The sequence below is a fragment of the Stegostoma tigrinum genome, chromosome 40 (assembly GCF_030684315.1).
Source record: "Stegostoma tigrinum isolate sSteTig4 chromosome 40, sSteTig4.hap1, whole genome shotgun sequence".
Taxonomy (NCBI): domain Eukaryota; kingdom Metazoa; phylum Chordata; class Chondrichthyes; order Orectolobiformes; family Stegostomatidae; genus Stegostoma; species Stegostoma tigrinum.
In genome coordinates, this window is record NC_081393.1 from 5,393,057 (window position 1) to 5,408,650 (window position 15,594).

The 15,594-nt window shown below is 46.6% G+C and overlaps 1 protein-coding gene across 1 annotated transcript; it reads left to right on the plus strand.

Annotated features, from left to right (window-relative positions):
* The first annotated feature begins 3,130 nt into the window (after positions 1-3,130).
* On the plus strand, positions 3,131-15,286 carry stc1 (stanniocalcin 1). Its single transcript, XM_048522783.2, has 4 exons — positions 3,131-3,387; positions 10,158-10,300; positions 11,555-11,766; positions 15,019-15,286. The coding sequence occupies exons 1-4, from the start codon at positions 3,243-3,245 to the stop codon at positions 15,284-15,286; spliced, it is 768 nt and encodes a 255-aa protein (XP_048378740.1). The 5' UTR covers positions 3,131-3,242.
* Positions 15,287-15,594: the final 308 nt, after the last annotated feature.

Sequence of the window (15,594 nt, forward strand, 5' to 3'; positions counted from 1 at the left end):
TTTCTATCAGATCGTAACAAACTCTGAGCTCTCTGAGGAGTAGAGGGGTCAGGGTGGTGGAGGGCTGAACTGTGATGTTCAAAATGACATGGTACAGCTCAGAATGAGCATTGCATTGATACTCGGTGGGGAGGCAATGGCGATCTGGTATTACTGTTAGAATGTTAATCCAGAGACCCCGATAATGTTCTGGGGACCCAGGTTCAAATCCTGCCATGGCAGATAGTGGAATTTGAATTCAATATAATATCTGGAATTAAGAGTCCAATGACGACTCTGAATCCATGGTCAATTGTCAAGGAAAAAACCCATCTGGTTCATTAATGTCCTTTAGGGAAGGAAACTGCCATCCCTACCTGGTCTGGCCTATATGTGACTCCAGACCCACAGCAATGTGCTTGACTCTAAACTGCCCCCTGGGCAATTAGAGATGGGCAATAAATGCTGCCTCGCCAGCAACGCTCTCATCCCATGAATGAATAAGGACTGAGATGAGGAATGGAGACATGGCCACTGAGAGTGAAGGGGGAATGCAAACAGGGAATTGTGATAAAAAGACTCACTGAGGCAGCTTCTATTATTAAATCAGTCCCAATGATCTTGTGCAAATCATTTCTGGGGATCTGCTTTGAGCTGGAGGTGCAAGGTAAGGACGGGAATGTTTACAATCTGACTCCACCAAGGAGCCAAGAGTCCAAGGGAAGAGTCAGATTGGACTCAGAATTTCCCACTCTGTATCTCTTGCTCTCTCTCTCATACACCACTCCCTCCTATGTCTTTCTTCCACGCACACTATCTTCCTGTAACTCTCTCTCTCTGTCTTGCACACAATTTCTCTTGTATCTTTCTCTCTCTCAACACATACTCTATCACTTCTGTATCTCCCTCAACACATACTCTATCACTTCCGTAATCTCCCTCTCTCTCCAACAGACTCTCTTTCATACCTCTGGGTCTGTCTCTTTCCTCTCTCACACGCACACATTCACACTCTCTCCTGTATTTATCCCTCTCTCACACACAAAATCTCTCCTGTATCTCCCCCGGTCACACAACACACAGTGCTTCTCATATCTGTCAGATACATGCACAACACCCCCCCACCCCCCCCCCCACACACACACACACAGACACACACACACACACACACACACCCAACCCCCCCACCCCCCCCACACACACACACACCCAACCCCCCCATACACACACACACATACACACACGCATGCAATAGAGTCAGTGTGAAAGAGATTTACCACACAGAAAAACATCCTTCAGCCCATCAAGTCTGTGCCAGTCCAAAACAACTTCCTCGCTATTTTAATCCCATTTTCCAGCACTTGGCCCATAGCCTTCATGTTTTGGCATTATAAGTGCACATCTAAATATTCCTTCAATGTTATGAGTGTTTCTGCCTCTAACAGCATTACAAGCAGTGAGTTCCAGATTCCCGCCACCATCTGGGTGAAAAAGATGTTCCTCACATCCCCTCCAAACCTCCTATCCCTTCTCTTCAATCTATGCACCCCACCGATGTCATTAGAGCATAGAACAGTACAGCACAGAACAGGCCCACGATGTTGTGCTGAGCTATTATCCTACTAAGATCAATCTACCCTGTATAACTTACATTATACTATCATCCATGTGCCTATCCAAGAGTCACATAAAAGTCTCTAATGTATCCGACCCCACTACCACTGCCGGCAGCGCATTCCACACGCCCACCACTCTCTGTGTGAAGATCCTCTCTCTGACATCTCCCCTATATCGTTCTCCAATCACCTTAAAATTATGCCCCCTCGTAATGATCATTTCCGCCCTGGGATTGATGCCTCCACCAAGGGGAAAGCTTTCTTCTTGTGCAGCCTGTCTATGTCCCTCATCATTGCATCCATCTCAATCACGTTCCCTCTCTGTTCCCAGGTAAAGAGCCCCAGTCTGTCCCATCTCTCTATATCGCTGAAACTCCTCCAGCCCAGGCACTACCCTGGTAAACCTCCCTCGGCACCCTCTCCAGTGCTATCACTTTCCCCCCGATAGTGTGGATTGCAGAACCTGCGCACAGTACTCCAGCTGTGGCACAAACAACATTTTATGCCGTCCCAGCATTAGCTCCTTGCTCTTAAACTGTATGCCTTGGCTCAAAGGCTAGTGTCCCACATACCTCTGAACCACTTTATTGACCGACACCAATACGCTAAGGGATAGGTGTGCGTACACATCAGAGTCCCTCTGATCAAACTCTAAACTATTAACATCCTTACTTCCCCAGCACTCCAAACCACCCCCGCCGTCCACTCTCGCCCCCTTCCACACTTCACCAGCTCTGATGAAGAGTCATTTAACGGAAATATTAGCTTGCTCTCTCTCCACGGATGCTGCCTGACTCGCTGTGATTTTCCAGCATTTGTCGTTTTCAGTACCAGATTCCAGCATCTGCAGTAAATTTGCTCCCTTTGAGCTTCGCTGCCTTCCGGGATCCTACTGTTCATCACATATTCCCTCGCCTAGTTTGTCCTGCCCAAGTGCACACAGTTCCCTCCTGCATCTCTCCCTCTCTCTCTCACACACGCACACAAGAGGCTGCAATCTCCCCCTGTCTGAGTGTGGTGTTTGCGGGGGGGGGGGGGGTGCCAATTCCGGTGCAAGCTGACAGATCGGGCTGCATTCTCCCGGGAAGTCAGGGAGTAGCTCACCTCGCACCCGCACAGGGGACGAGCTCAGGGAAAGGGGCGCCGGAGCGAACTGGCGATCTGCGTGCGCCCCTGACCCAGCCTGGCTGGGCTGCGCGCCTGCGTTACTGACTCCTGGTCAGTCATTCCGCGCATTCTGAATGGACAGCTCCGGGAAGATGCCTGTCATTGGGTAGCTGGGATCCAGCTTCCGATTGCTCCAAGATTTTCCCGGGGATAACACTTGTATAAATATGCTTCCCCGGAGCGTGCCACACACACTTAGACACGCTGTGTACACATGGTGTGGCAAGCACACGCTTAATTAGCAGTAAGAGGCAGAGGCAGAGGCAGAGGCAGAGGCAGAGGCAGAGGCAGAGGCAGAGGCAGAGGCAGAGGCAGAGGCAGACAGAGACAGAGACAGAGACAGAGACAGAGACAGAGGCAGAGGCAGACAGAGGCAGAGGCAGAGGCAGAGACAGACAGAGACAGACAGAGACAGACAGAGGCAGAGGCAGAGACAGAGGCAGACAGTTTGCAGTGAGCTCAGGGCTATCTCTTGCAGCAATGTTTCACAGACTGACTCTCCTCGTTGTTGTGCTGTCCATCCAGCTCGGTACATGGACAGCAGCTGACGAACTGGCCTCGCTCATGGAGGAGAAGAACACCTCGCTGACATCTCGGAGGATGAGACTGGCTGCACAGAATTCAGGTAAACTTGTTTAGCGCCTTTCTTCCCCCTCGGTCTCACGCAGAAACCTCGCCTCTCCTTGTCCCTATTCCCTGTGATTTGCGCTTTCCAGCCCCACTCACTTGCTTCCAGCTGTAGGTTTATCTGCTGGGCTTTGTAACGCCGTGCCCCCTTTTCTACACCTGTCTCAGCTGCTCCGCACCTGGAGCAGGCGAATCGGCCTCACACTCGGTTCATCGCTGCCTCCCTGCAGAACCCAGTGCCTGCTATTGGTCCCTGGGAGGCAGCGATCACTTCCCCCGCCCCTCCAGCTCAAACGGAGAGCTCTCTCTCAGCGGGAAAATGTTTCGCCCTGTCGTGACATTCAGTCCCGAGGCGCTTCATTCCTTTTTGTGAAAAAAGTAACTTTTCAGGAAAATAAGAGGGTGGGAGATTGTTCAAGTGACCTCCGGCTACGTGGGGCAGCAAGGATGTTTGGCATTACAGGGGTCTGCACTCAGACTTAAACAGTCTGGAGAATAGCATTGGGACATTGGAGCTTGGGCATCTGTAGGACCAAGGTATATGTGTATGTGTTGGTCAGTTTGTGTGTGTGTCAGTCTGTTTGTCTGTATATGTGCCTGTGTGTGTCTGTATGAACGTGCCTGTGTATCTGTGCATATGTGTAGCTGTCTCTCTCTGTGTCTGTAAGTGTGTGTGTCATGTGCAATGACGGTCGAAAAAATTTTTGTCAAATGTTCACAAGAAAAACCTAACAAGCAAAATTCAGAAGTGGCTCCTGTGATTTCAGTGCTGTCCGAGAGGTGCAGTTCTGTTTTGTGTTGCTGAGTCCTGGACTGTTCAGTTTGGCTGTTTGCTAAAATTGATTAACAGATTTCATTGTTGTCACTTTGTCGAGCTACAGTGAAAAGTGTTGTTTTGTGTGCTCTCCAGGCAGATTGTACCATACAAAGTACATTCAGGTAGCTGGAGAGGGTGCACACTACAGTGTTACAGCTGCAGAGAAGGTGGTGACGGAGAGGGAGCGAGAGAGAAAGGTCAGAATTAACATTTGAGAGACCCATTCAAGACCACACAGTACCTGTGACTTATCTGAGAAATGACATCAAATGCTCTCCCAAAACACTGGTCTGGGGTCAGTGGGGCGATGAGCTTTTCTTTGACCAGACCCTGACTACAAGATGTTCCTTTAGTGGTGCATTGGAGCCCCGGCAAGAAGAATTTATTTTGAATATGGTATTATTAGTAGCATGTCCTGTGGCTGTTCTCGAACAGAATGAAGTCTGTCGGGTGTGGGGTCCATGCTGGCTTTAGCTCATTTATGAGAATGCCACTCAGAGGCTTCCATGTGAAATCTTAATTGAAAGCCGCCCCCTGGGACTGAGGCAGTGCCGCATTCCTGGAATTACCAGCTTCACAACCAAGTATTAACCCCAGACCACGTCTGCTTGCTGAGCTGGTGGGAGGGAGGAGGAGAAAGGTGGGGGAGAAGGCAAAGGGGGAAGAGAGAGAGATCCCCTGACACTATACTCAGATCACTTTGGGAGCTGACACCATTTTCTGGTGAGTATTTATCCCTTAATAAATATCAGGCAAAACATAGCCAACACCTGGCTCCTTGATCTCTTCGCACAGTTTGTGGAAGCTTGCTGTGCAGAAGTGGTCTTATCTGACAATAGGCAGCAGCCAATGACTGCACTTCAATCCCCCCTTCAGTCACTGAAAACGATTGGGAGTAGGAAGGGAGATTGCAATAGGGAGCTGGTATAAACTGTGTGCTGCTTTGAACCATTCAGATTCTGTGAGGGATGGACCACAATGGGTTGAACAATGATAGTTAACGTAAGAGCAGCAACAGAAAGTAACAAAACTCTGAATTGCATTGCAGATTCTATTGTGGGCAATTTGCCACTTGTGTGTTCTTTCATCTTTCGTGTGCTTTGCACAGGGGAGAGATAGAAGGAGAGAAAGCCTTCTCCATTAACTGCAACAAGAAATGTGTTCAGAAGAAGTGTTGCAACCCCTTCATTGCTGTGACCAACAAGAACAGGTTCTCTTCCACATTTTGCAGAAAAGAGTCTTTCTCTCTCTCTCTCTCTCTCAACACAGCAACCTTACACACACCCACTCAAGATGTGCAGGGACGACTGCACAAGAGGTGGCATCCAATTCCGATTTTTAAAGAGTTCAGAAAAGCCTTTGTTACACTCGAATCTTGCCTTGTGGAAGCTGAAAATGCTGCCAATCTGAAGATTCTGTTTTAGTTCAGAAAGGAAATAGAGATAGGAGGTGTCTGGTGGTTTGCGGCTGCAGCAGCAGAGTAGGAAGGTGTCTCCAGTCCATGTTCAGCCAAGCCTCTGCCGCAAAGATCACATTTGGTCCTTCCAGTAACTTGGTGAATGAATGGCCCCACCTTTCAGCCTTTCTTAGATTTCTCAGCACCGTGATTTTGTTTACTGGGTGGCAACTCTTCCCTCCGAGAATCTCGGTCTGCCAGACTAGCCAACACAATGCTGTCCTCAATCTGCAAACAAATAGTTCTCATCACAAGCTGGGGGGCGGGGAGACCAAAAGGCCTGTTTTTACTTCACCCCTACCCCCATTGTCCAGACAAGTGGTCCATGAGCAGGAGTTGACCATTCAGCCTCTCGATCCTACTCCACCAGTCACTCGGAACATGGTTGATCCAACGCCACTCCTGCCATCCACTTACCAGCATTTTTCCTATCACCGTTGATTGCACTGCTCGCCAAGTCTCTCTCTCTATGGTGGAGACTTCAATGTGCTCAAAGAATTGATACACAACGGGATTTGACTTTTACTTATTGGCAGCTCCTTAAGATAGAACGTGCTCTCTACACATTTTAACTCTGTGAATTCCATACTTCAAAAAATAAAGCTACAGTTTTGTTCACTTGTGGCAGTAAAGGTCTTTGAACAATAGCAGCTATTAAAACATACAGGAAAGATCTATTATATTTTTGTTTTTCATGTTTGGAAAAAAACTAACCTTGTTCACATGTTCAGATCATACTATGTAAGCAGGATAACCTCCAGGCATGGTCACTTTGGATAGTGATAGATAACAGAGAAGCTCAGCTGACCTCTCAACCCCATTGGTTTCAACAAAGACTGTCCTTTCTTTGTGTTTTGCAATGGAAGCTGCTCATTTTCCAGAAATCTGTGGGTGAAACCATGCAGGCCTATCTACAGTGCTCTTCTCACATTAAGACCAAGTGTTGTCTTCAGATGTTAGGTTAGAGAGTGAGTGGATTTCACACGAAGGACCCCTGGACTCAGCATGGATCCCTGCTCTCGACAGCCTCCAGATGAAGCATGGTGCAGACTGGAGGCTAGTGCAGACTGGGTTGGAAGGACTGGTATTCTGAACTTCCTATTTCTTTAGTTTGCTAATTACATTTCCCTCCGCACCGTAAGTGGTGACATGTAGACTTTTCACTGTACTCATGTGAGTGCATGTGACAATAAAGCTAATCTTAATTAAAGTAGGCAGATATGATTCTGTCCTTCATCCTTTAGAATAGTTTGCGACCACATTTGATACTGCCTCTGTTGATATTTTGTCTGTTCTGAAATGTGATGAAACACCTCTGGAATAGGTGGGACTTGAACTCAGGCCTCCTGGCACAGAAACCAACTGCCATTGTAAACCTGTCACGCTGTTATCTCTCTGTCTTATGAAACATGTGCTGCAGTGTCTCCACGAGTAGGTAGGTACAATTACAGACTTGGCAATTTCCAATTGGCATGACCAGATGAATCAATGAAAGTAAACACTAATTAGAAGTGCTCACAGCTTTAATTTACTGATGGATTGAGAGAAAAAAAAACATTGTGACAAGTGGCATGATTTCTGTGTAGAATTCCTGTCTACACCTTTGCTGTCAGTCACCATTGTTTCTTAACTTCCAGACTTATGACATTTCCAATACCACAAGATACCAAAGCGAGAATATCTACAGTCCATCCCTCAGACCTGCATTAATTCTTCCTGGTTACCCTACCTTTATAGTGTGACTTCACACCCTTGAATAGATACTTTTCAATTTTAATTTTCACTCCCCGCTGCCTTTTCAAAACAGGGGGCTGAGTGACCTGTTATTATACATTGCAGTTCCTCTATACAGCACATTCTGGGGCTTACTCCCAGTACCGTGCTGAAAATGACATATCCTGTCATACTGCCAGCATCATACATGGCAATGGAATGGAACAGAATGCAATCGACATGCGGTTCAGGATCTGAGTGAACTGAGCAAAAACACTTCCTTCGTAAGCAACTATGCCAGGCTTTCATACAGGCTTTTGGCTTGTAAACTGAAGAGCACCTGAGCTCTGAGTGACACCACCCTGCTATGGGCATGTTGGTTATGAAAGAACACCGTCTCCTTTGCACCAGTGGCAGGTTACTGTCTGATGGATTACAAGCTACCCTTTTGTAATATAACTGACCTAACCTGACAATACTGGAGTTACACGTGATAAAATATTATGTGACTGTGATTGTGTTACCCAGTAACGAAAGGATCTTTCTTGTAAGGAAGGGGCATTGAAAAAAATGACGTACACCTTGAAATTTACAAATAATCTCAACCGTTCCCTCACTGATTTCAAGATTATTACGCCCTCCTGTTATTGGACCTTCCCTAGATTGAGCTGTTAAAGGTTCAGCATGGGTTAAATCAGTCCATGTTAAAAGCTGAATATCTTAAATCTACTCAAATGCTGAGATTATCTCTGGTCACTGCCACAAGGAGTTCCTCGAAGCTTTGAATAAAAACCTGAAAAGAAAACTTGAGTCTCTCTTGCCCGGCTTGTTTGCTGTCACCAGATATTGGGGTAAGTGGTGGAGCATGTCTGCATTCTGAAATTCCACCCCAAGCACCGCTCCCAACTACATCCCCGCACACAAAGGCACACAAAACATTTCTCCTTTACTGGGTGCCCTACTCACTTCCCTATGCCTGCTGCTGATAGGGTGCACCTTTGGGCCATGTCCTAGGAAAACTGGGATTAAGGCAAGGATAGTTTCAGCTGCCTTGTTGAGGAAGTGCTATTGTGATTGGTGCAGTTGGGCGGGGGGGGGGGGGGGTGGGTGGTGGGAGCAGTGCAGTGAAATAATGAATAAATTCAGCCATATACCTCATTCAGTTATTTTAGCTCACTGCTCCCTGTTGAATTTTCAATGACAGATTGAAATGTCTGGGCCTACATTCACAAAGGTTGAGAAGGATGGGAGTGGATCTGATTGTAATGTATCAAACTCTAACAGGGCTGGACAGACTTGATGCAGGGAAAATGGTTCCTTGGGTTTGGGGGAAATCGAGAACCGGGACACAGTCTCGGGGAGGTAACAGAAGACCATTTCAGCCTCAGATCAGGAAATATTTCTTCACTGAGAAGGTGGTGAGTGTTATAAAGTTGGGTAGAGTACTTGTGGATTGGGAGGCAGGAAGTTATAATTTGGTGCTTGTAAAATGTTAAGGGGGCAAGTTGTGCATGGTCCCTTTAAAGAACGATGTGCTTCAGTGATTCAAAAAGGATGCCTAAGGGCAACAGTACATGGGCTGGCAGGTGCACCGAGAGCAGTCAGGTTGAAACCTTTGTGTCAAAAGGCCATACAGTTAGCAGGCCAAGCAGCTGTTTTGTTTTGTGACCAAGGCAACGAGTTTGGAATTTAGCTAATCAATTTGCATCCAGAACTGAGATGTCAAAAACCAATTAAATTTAAATCTGGAGCAATTTTATTGTATGAAATTGATGTATCATCAAGGGTATAAAAGAAGAGTGCAGTTGGACCATCTGCCACAGTTAACAGCTCTCAAGAGAATTGCTGGCTTTCACAGCATTCTGTAAGCATTAGGGAAAGCACCATCTGAATGAAAGATCCCAACAGCATAACTAGTTAATATTCCTGACAGAAAAATCAACAGAGAAGATGTTCCTGACAGAACTCTTGACAGAAGGCACAGAGCATTCAGGAAGACTTGTAATCTGACTATAACTTTGAGAGATTAAACTCTACTTTTTTTTATTTTATACAAGTGGGACTTGTATTTATTGGAACAGCAAATCATGAGAATCTGGTTTTATTTGGGGATAGTTAGCAGTTAGATGGGGTTTATTTGATTTGTTGATAGTTTAGTTAATTTGCTCACTGTTAGAATTAGATAAATAAATGGTTACTTGTTGATTGTAAAGTGAATGTCAGGGATTTATTTTATTTAACCAATCAAAATTGCTGAAAGGCAGGTTACACCACTTTTCACACTTCTTTTACAGATTATGGGGCGAGGCGCTCCTCTTTGGGTGTTTTGATTTTAGTTCTCTGGCGAGTTGGGAGTTGGGGGGGTGATACAATCTCCGCTTTATAACATTAGCCTGTGGAATTCCCCGCAGGCCAGGCCACTGAATACAGTCAAGAAAGAGAGGGATGCACTTCTAGATTGTTAAAGGCATGAAAGAGTTCAGAGAAAGCCGGAATATGCCACAAAGACAAAGGATCATATATGATCTCATTGAATAGCCTCCTCCTGCTGTTAGTTTCTATCCCTCATGAGGGACGAGGTTTGCTGATGTGCCCCACAATGCCCTGGAGTTTCCAACAGTCTCCTGGACACTTATGCAAGCAAGCAGGATGTCGAAGATGTTTACGTAGTCTTCTGGAGCTCAATTGTCCATCTCTGAAGAACCCCCAGGAGAGTCAGCAACTCGACTGAGGTCTCTGGTAATCTTTAAGTTAACCTTCAGTTTCTTCTTTCTTCCCATAGCTGATATAATCCGGTGCCTGAATAATGCACTCCATGTGGGCTGTGGTGCATTTGCCTGTCTGGAGAATTCAACCTGTGACACTGATGGGATGTACGATATCTGTAGGTCCTTCCTGTTCAACGCTGCCAAGTTTGACACTCAGGTAAGCAGCGGTGAACTGTCGTAACCCTATCTGAGCCCACAGAGTAGTGAGAGATCCATTCTCTGCTTAGGTCTGAGGTTTGTTGATTCAAGTCCTACTCCACAGACTGACGCCGCAAAATTCCAGGCTGGCACTCCAGTGCAGTTCTGAGGGAGTGTTGTACTGTCAGAGGTACCATCTTTCAGATGATAGTTTCAACCAAGACACTGTCTAATGCCCCCTATAGGACATCCTGTGGTCTTGTTCTGAATGGGGTCATCTTCAGTGACTTGGACATGTACATATCCCTCAACCAAGTCACTGAAACATGATATTTGTGTATTATCTTGCTGTTATTGATGGGAGCTTACTGTGGCTGTCTACTTCCCTGCTCACAGCAGTCACCATACTTGTCAAGTACTCAATTAGCTGTTAGAGGGTCTGAATGAAAGGCACTGTATCAATGCAAACCTTCCTCAATATATTTTTAAACATCTTGAGCATCATCTGAGCTCACTGTAGAGCGCTCAGTCTATTTGGTGGAGTGTTTCCCTGCTCCCTGCCAAAGGAGAGAAGGTCTGGTGGGTTCCATTGGCAATCTCATCGTCTCTCTGAGATTCTGTCCTCTCAGCTAGTGCCCAACTCTCAGGCATTGAAGACAAAACCTCATCCCCACCTCATAGCCCGACAAATGTTTTTTCTTTCATTGAGTCAGCCTCTGCAGAGCAATCAGGAACGGGTGACAAAGGCTGGCTCAGCCAGTGACTCCTACGTCCTGGAAACAAATTCAGTCAAAGCTGAGTGCAGCCAGGTTTGGATTGAAGAAAACAGCCCTCTGTCTCCCCAAACAGCAAGAATGCATGGTAACAGAAGGACACAGGTTGACCTCAGTTAATGTAGCTTGACCTGTAGGACTATCATCGGGAGGAGCATATTCAGCTCAATATATTTTTAAACATCTTGAGCATCATCTGAGCTCACTGTAGAGCGCTCAGTCTATTTGGTGGAGTGTCTGCTGTACCATTTGGTGAGATCGTGCCTGAGCTGATATCTTCAGCTTCACTTTCCTATCTTTTTCCCCCCATAACACTCAATCCCCTATCTGTCAAGATATCAGGAAGGAAGGAATTTGGAACAAAAACAAACCTGGCTATTGTTGAATCTTCTGATCGGAACCTTGTGCAAAATGATTCTTCTAGCACCCTTTCCCAAGAGTCAATTGGCTGTTGCGCAAATCTCGGGAGAAGAACTGAAGGGTTTCTTTATGTCACATAGGGAAAAGCCTTCGTCAAGGACAGTTTGAAGTGCATTGTTAACAGCATCACTTCTAAGGCCTTCTTCACCATTCGAAGATGCTCTACCTTCCAGAAGATGATTGCAGATACTCAGGAGGAGTGTTATAAGAAGCTGGACATCTGTACAATGGCAAAACACAACACTGCAGCAATAACAGAGGTCATTCAGCTCCCGGAGTATTTCAGGAACAGGTACATTGGAAATGGTGGCTATCAGAAGCCAATCCATAAAAAAATTCCTGAAGGGGTGATTGATTCCAATGCAAATGTCATCAATTTCTGCCAATATGTTTGGATCTAATCTGTAACAAATCCAATTGCTAAGATCTACCACATCCTGATAACTTGCTCTGAAGTTTGTGCTCCCCAAATCCACACCCCGCCCCCCCCCCCCCCCCCCCCCACCACCCTGCCATCACTGGGGAGGTTCTCTTCACACTCCCTCCTGTATTCTGAAATCATGGTGATTCTGTCAATCATTACATTTTCAAGTGGTTACTATGACTGATGAACATGAATGAGATGGACCCTAACCTTTAATAATCTTCCATTCCTATCAATGAAAGGGAAATATCTTTGGACTCATTTACTCCATCAGTTAGTGACCTGAATATTTTCTGTGTCAGTTTCAAGCTGTGAGACATTGCTTCTCAAAATATCTGTCCCATTTTAAAAAAAATCACAATGGCCCCTTTCCTTGAAAAATACTTCAAGCCTGACTGTACTCCCTCAGTGCTGAGCCTGGGAATGTCCCAGTCAATCACCCACAGCTCTTTGCACTGAGAGGCCAGCAGGACGAGAGGACCTCTTTCCATGTGTTGAGCTTTCTGTAGCATCAGTTGAGGTTTCCCTCTCTAAACGCAATGCCCAGGATTAGCCCCAGGGGGAAGCACAGAGTGATGCATCCCAGAGCTGTCTGGGTTTAGCCTCAAAACAGACCACCCCTCTTTTCTATCACAGACCTGCTTGGCAAAAGCAGATGCCTGAGGGAGGTGGGTGAAGGTCTCTTCTCAAATGGGGGTCACTTCAAGACTCTCAAGCTATCTTCTAACAAGATTGTTATGACAGGCCAACAGATTGAATACTACCTGGAATTTTTGGCAAAAAAAAAACTCTGAATCATAGTGGTTTACATCACCGAAAAAGGCCATTTGACCCATCAGATTGGTGCTGGTCCAAAGCAACCATCTCACTATTCTGATCCCATTTCCCAGCACTTGGCCCACATTTCTTGGCATTCCAAGTGCATTTCTAAATACTACTTCAATGTGATGAGGGTTTGTGCCTCCCCTATCCCTAGAGGCAGTGAGTTCCAGATTCCCACCACCCTGTGAGTGAAACAGATTTTCCTCTCATCCCCTCAAAACCTCCTCCACCTTCCCTGAAATCTCTGCCCCAGGAGTCATTGATCAGTCCCATCTATTCTACCTCTGTCTCAATTTTATAGAGCTCAATTACATCTGCTCTCAATTTCCTCTGCTCTAAGGAAAACCACTCCAGTCTGTCCAACAAAAACAGAAATTGCTGGAAAAGCTCAGCAGGTCTGGCAGCATCTGTGAAGAAGAATCAGAGTTAACGTTTTTGGGTCTGGTATTCCTTCTGCAGAATCTTAAACACCAAAATGTAAACAGTGATTTCCCTTCACAGATGCTGCCAGACCTGCTGAGCTTGTCCAGCAACTTCTATTTTTGTTTCTGATTTCCAGCATCCACCAATCTTTTGGTTTTTACCTGGTCTGTCCAATCTCCCTTCACCACTGAAACTGTCCAGTCCAGGCAACCTCCTCGTAAATCCACCTCTGCACTCTCTCCAGTGCTATCACAACCCTCCAATAATGTGGATTCCAAAACTACATACAGAACTCTAGCTGTGACAGAACCAACATTTTATGATTTCAGCCTCACCACCCTATGCTTAAACTCAATGCCTGGGCTAATGAAGAAAAGTATCCCATCGGGTTAACCAACGAGCCCTCTAAACCAATCTGTCTGCCTCTCCCGCAACCTTTAGGGACTGGTGGACATGCACATCAAAGTCCCTCTGACCCTCTCTGCTTTCCAGGGTCCTACCATTCATCATGTATTCCCTTGCCTTGTTCACCCTGCACACATGCATCACCTCAGATTTATCCAGATTGAATTCCACTTGCCACTGATCAGCCCATCTGACCAATACAGTGTGGAGCTGGAGGAACACGGAGGTCAGGCAGCATCAAAGGAGCAGGAGAGTCGACGCTTTGGGTTGGGGCAGGGTGGGTTGATGGCCTGCTGTGTTCCTCCAGCTCCTCACTGTGTTATCTCTGACTCTGGCATCTGTAGTTCTTGCTATCTCTGAGCCTATCTGACCAGCCTGCCTATTTCCTCCTGTAATCTGAGGCTATTCTTCTCACTGTATACTGCCCTGCTAATTTTCATATTGGCCATGAGCTCATTGATCAATCCTCATTCATCCAAGTCAAAATGATTTGTGTCTCCTGGACAGTTCGGATCAGAATTTCTAGGGTGTGGAAACAGGCCCTTTGGCCCGACGAGTCCACACCGACCCTCCAAGCATCCCACCCAGACCCATCCCCTGTAACCCACCTAATCTACACATCCCTGAACACTACAGGCAATTTAGCATGGTCAATCCACCTAGCCTACACATCCTTGGTCTGTGGGAGGAAACTGGAGCACCCAGAGGAGACCTACACAGATATAGGGAGAATGTGCAAACACCACACAAGCAGTCGTCCAAGGCTGGAATTGAACCAGGGTCCCTGGTGCTGTGAGGCAGCAGTGCTACCCACTTAGCCACCGTGCTGCCCATACAAATCACATTCCCATGTATTGTGTGGCTCTGCAATGACCTACTTGCTTCTGCAGGCAGACTGTGTGCAGTGTCGAAGTCCCATTTCAGTGCCTGACGCGGGGAGTGCCGTACTGTCAGCAGCTTTGTCCTTGGAGCAGAATGTCAAACTCAGCTCTCAGCTCCCTGCCCGAAAGCCCCCACCATGTGAAGTGGACAAGAGCAGGGAGCTGCCTCCCACTGCACTGGGCAGCAGTCACAATGAATAGACCAGAACAGATTTGTTGCTCCTCTCTCTCCTTTCTTTGTCCTGGCATTTGTGGGATCCTTCTGTGCTGCAGTTTGGCTTCAAAGTTTCCTGGTCACAACAGCTTGCAACTAATTCATTGGCTGTGCAGCTCGTTGAACCAATCCAAGGTTGTGCAGAGATCCAGAATGATCCAGAATGGTTTTCAATTGCCTTACAAAATCTGCCAAGATTCAGAGTTGGTTGGAACTGCAAATGGAAATGGAGTTGTTCTGCAGTTATTAATATAAAGATTGGGAACACAAGACCTGTTTTCGCAGGCGAAAGATATGCGTTTTGTTGTGACAATAATCTGTTTTGAATTCAGCTTTCTTAAAATGGCATGGCTGAGCTGTCATTTCTGTCTTCAGATATTACAACAAACTGCTGAAGACACTGCTGGAGTGTGATGAGAGAACCGTCAGCATAATCAGGGAGAAAGTGATGGCCAGCCTGGGATCGCACTTGTCCGGTTTCATTAACCTGCTGCAGAGTGACCACTGCTTGTCCTCAATGCCACAGAGCGCCGCCCGCAACAGACGCTCCACCACTGAACCCCAGAAACTGCATTTCTTCCTCCGAAATTCCAGGGCAACCAGCCGCCTGGCTTCCAAGCTCTCATTGAGTGAGAACGAATGATACTGGAGCAGGGGTGGGGTTGGAGAGCTAAAGAACGAGAGAGAGGGAGGGAGGGAGGGAGGGAGGAGGCCTCAACCCCGACCACAGCTCCAAGGTGTCTTCAGTGAAACGGGTCCTGTTCATTTCTTGGCAGTTAACAGGGAGCAAGTGCCCATGTCCAGCTCAGCCAGCAAAAACCGAGTGGTGACTAGTGCATGAAATCTTTAAAGTGGTAAGTGCCAGTGTATCTACACAATGCAAATACAAGTCAGGTCAAGCACTAGCCTTAACATCTCCAAATGCCCCCAATAACTCTCTTTGTGATTTCT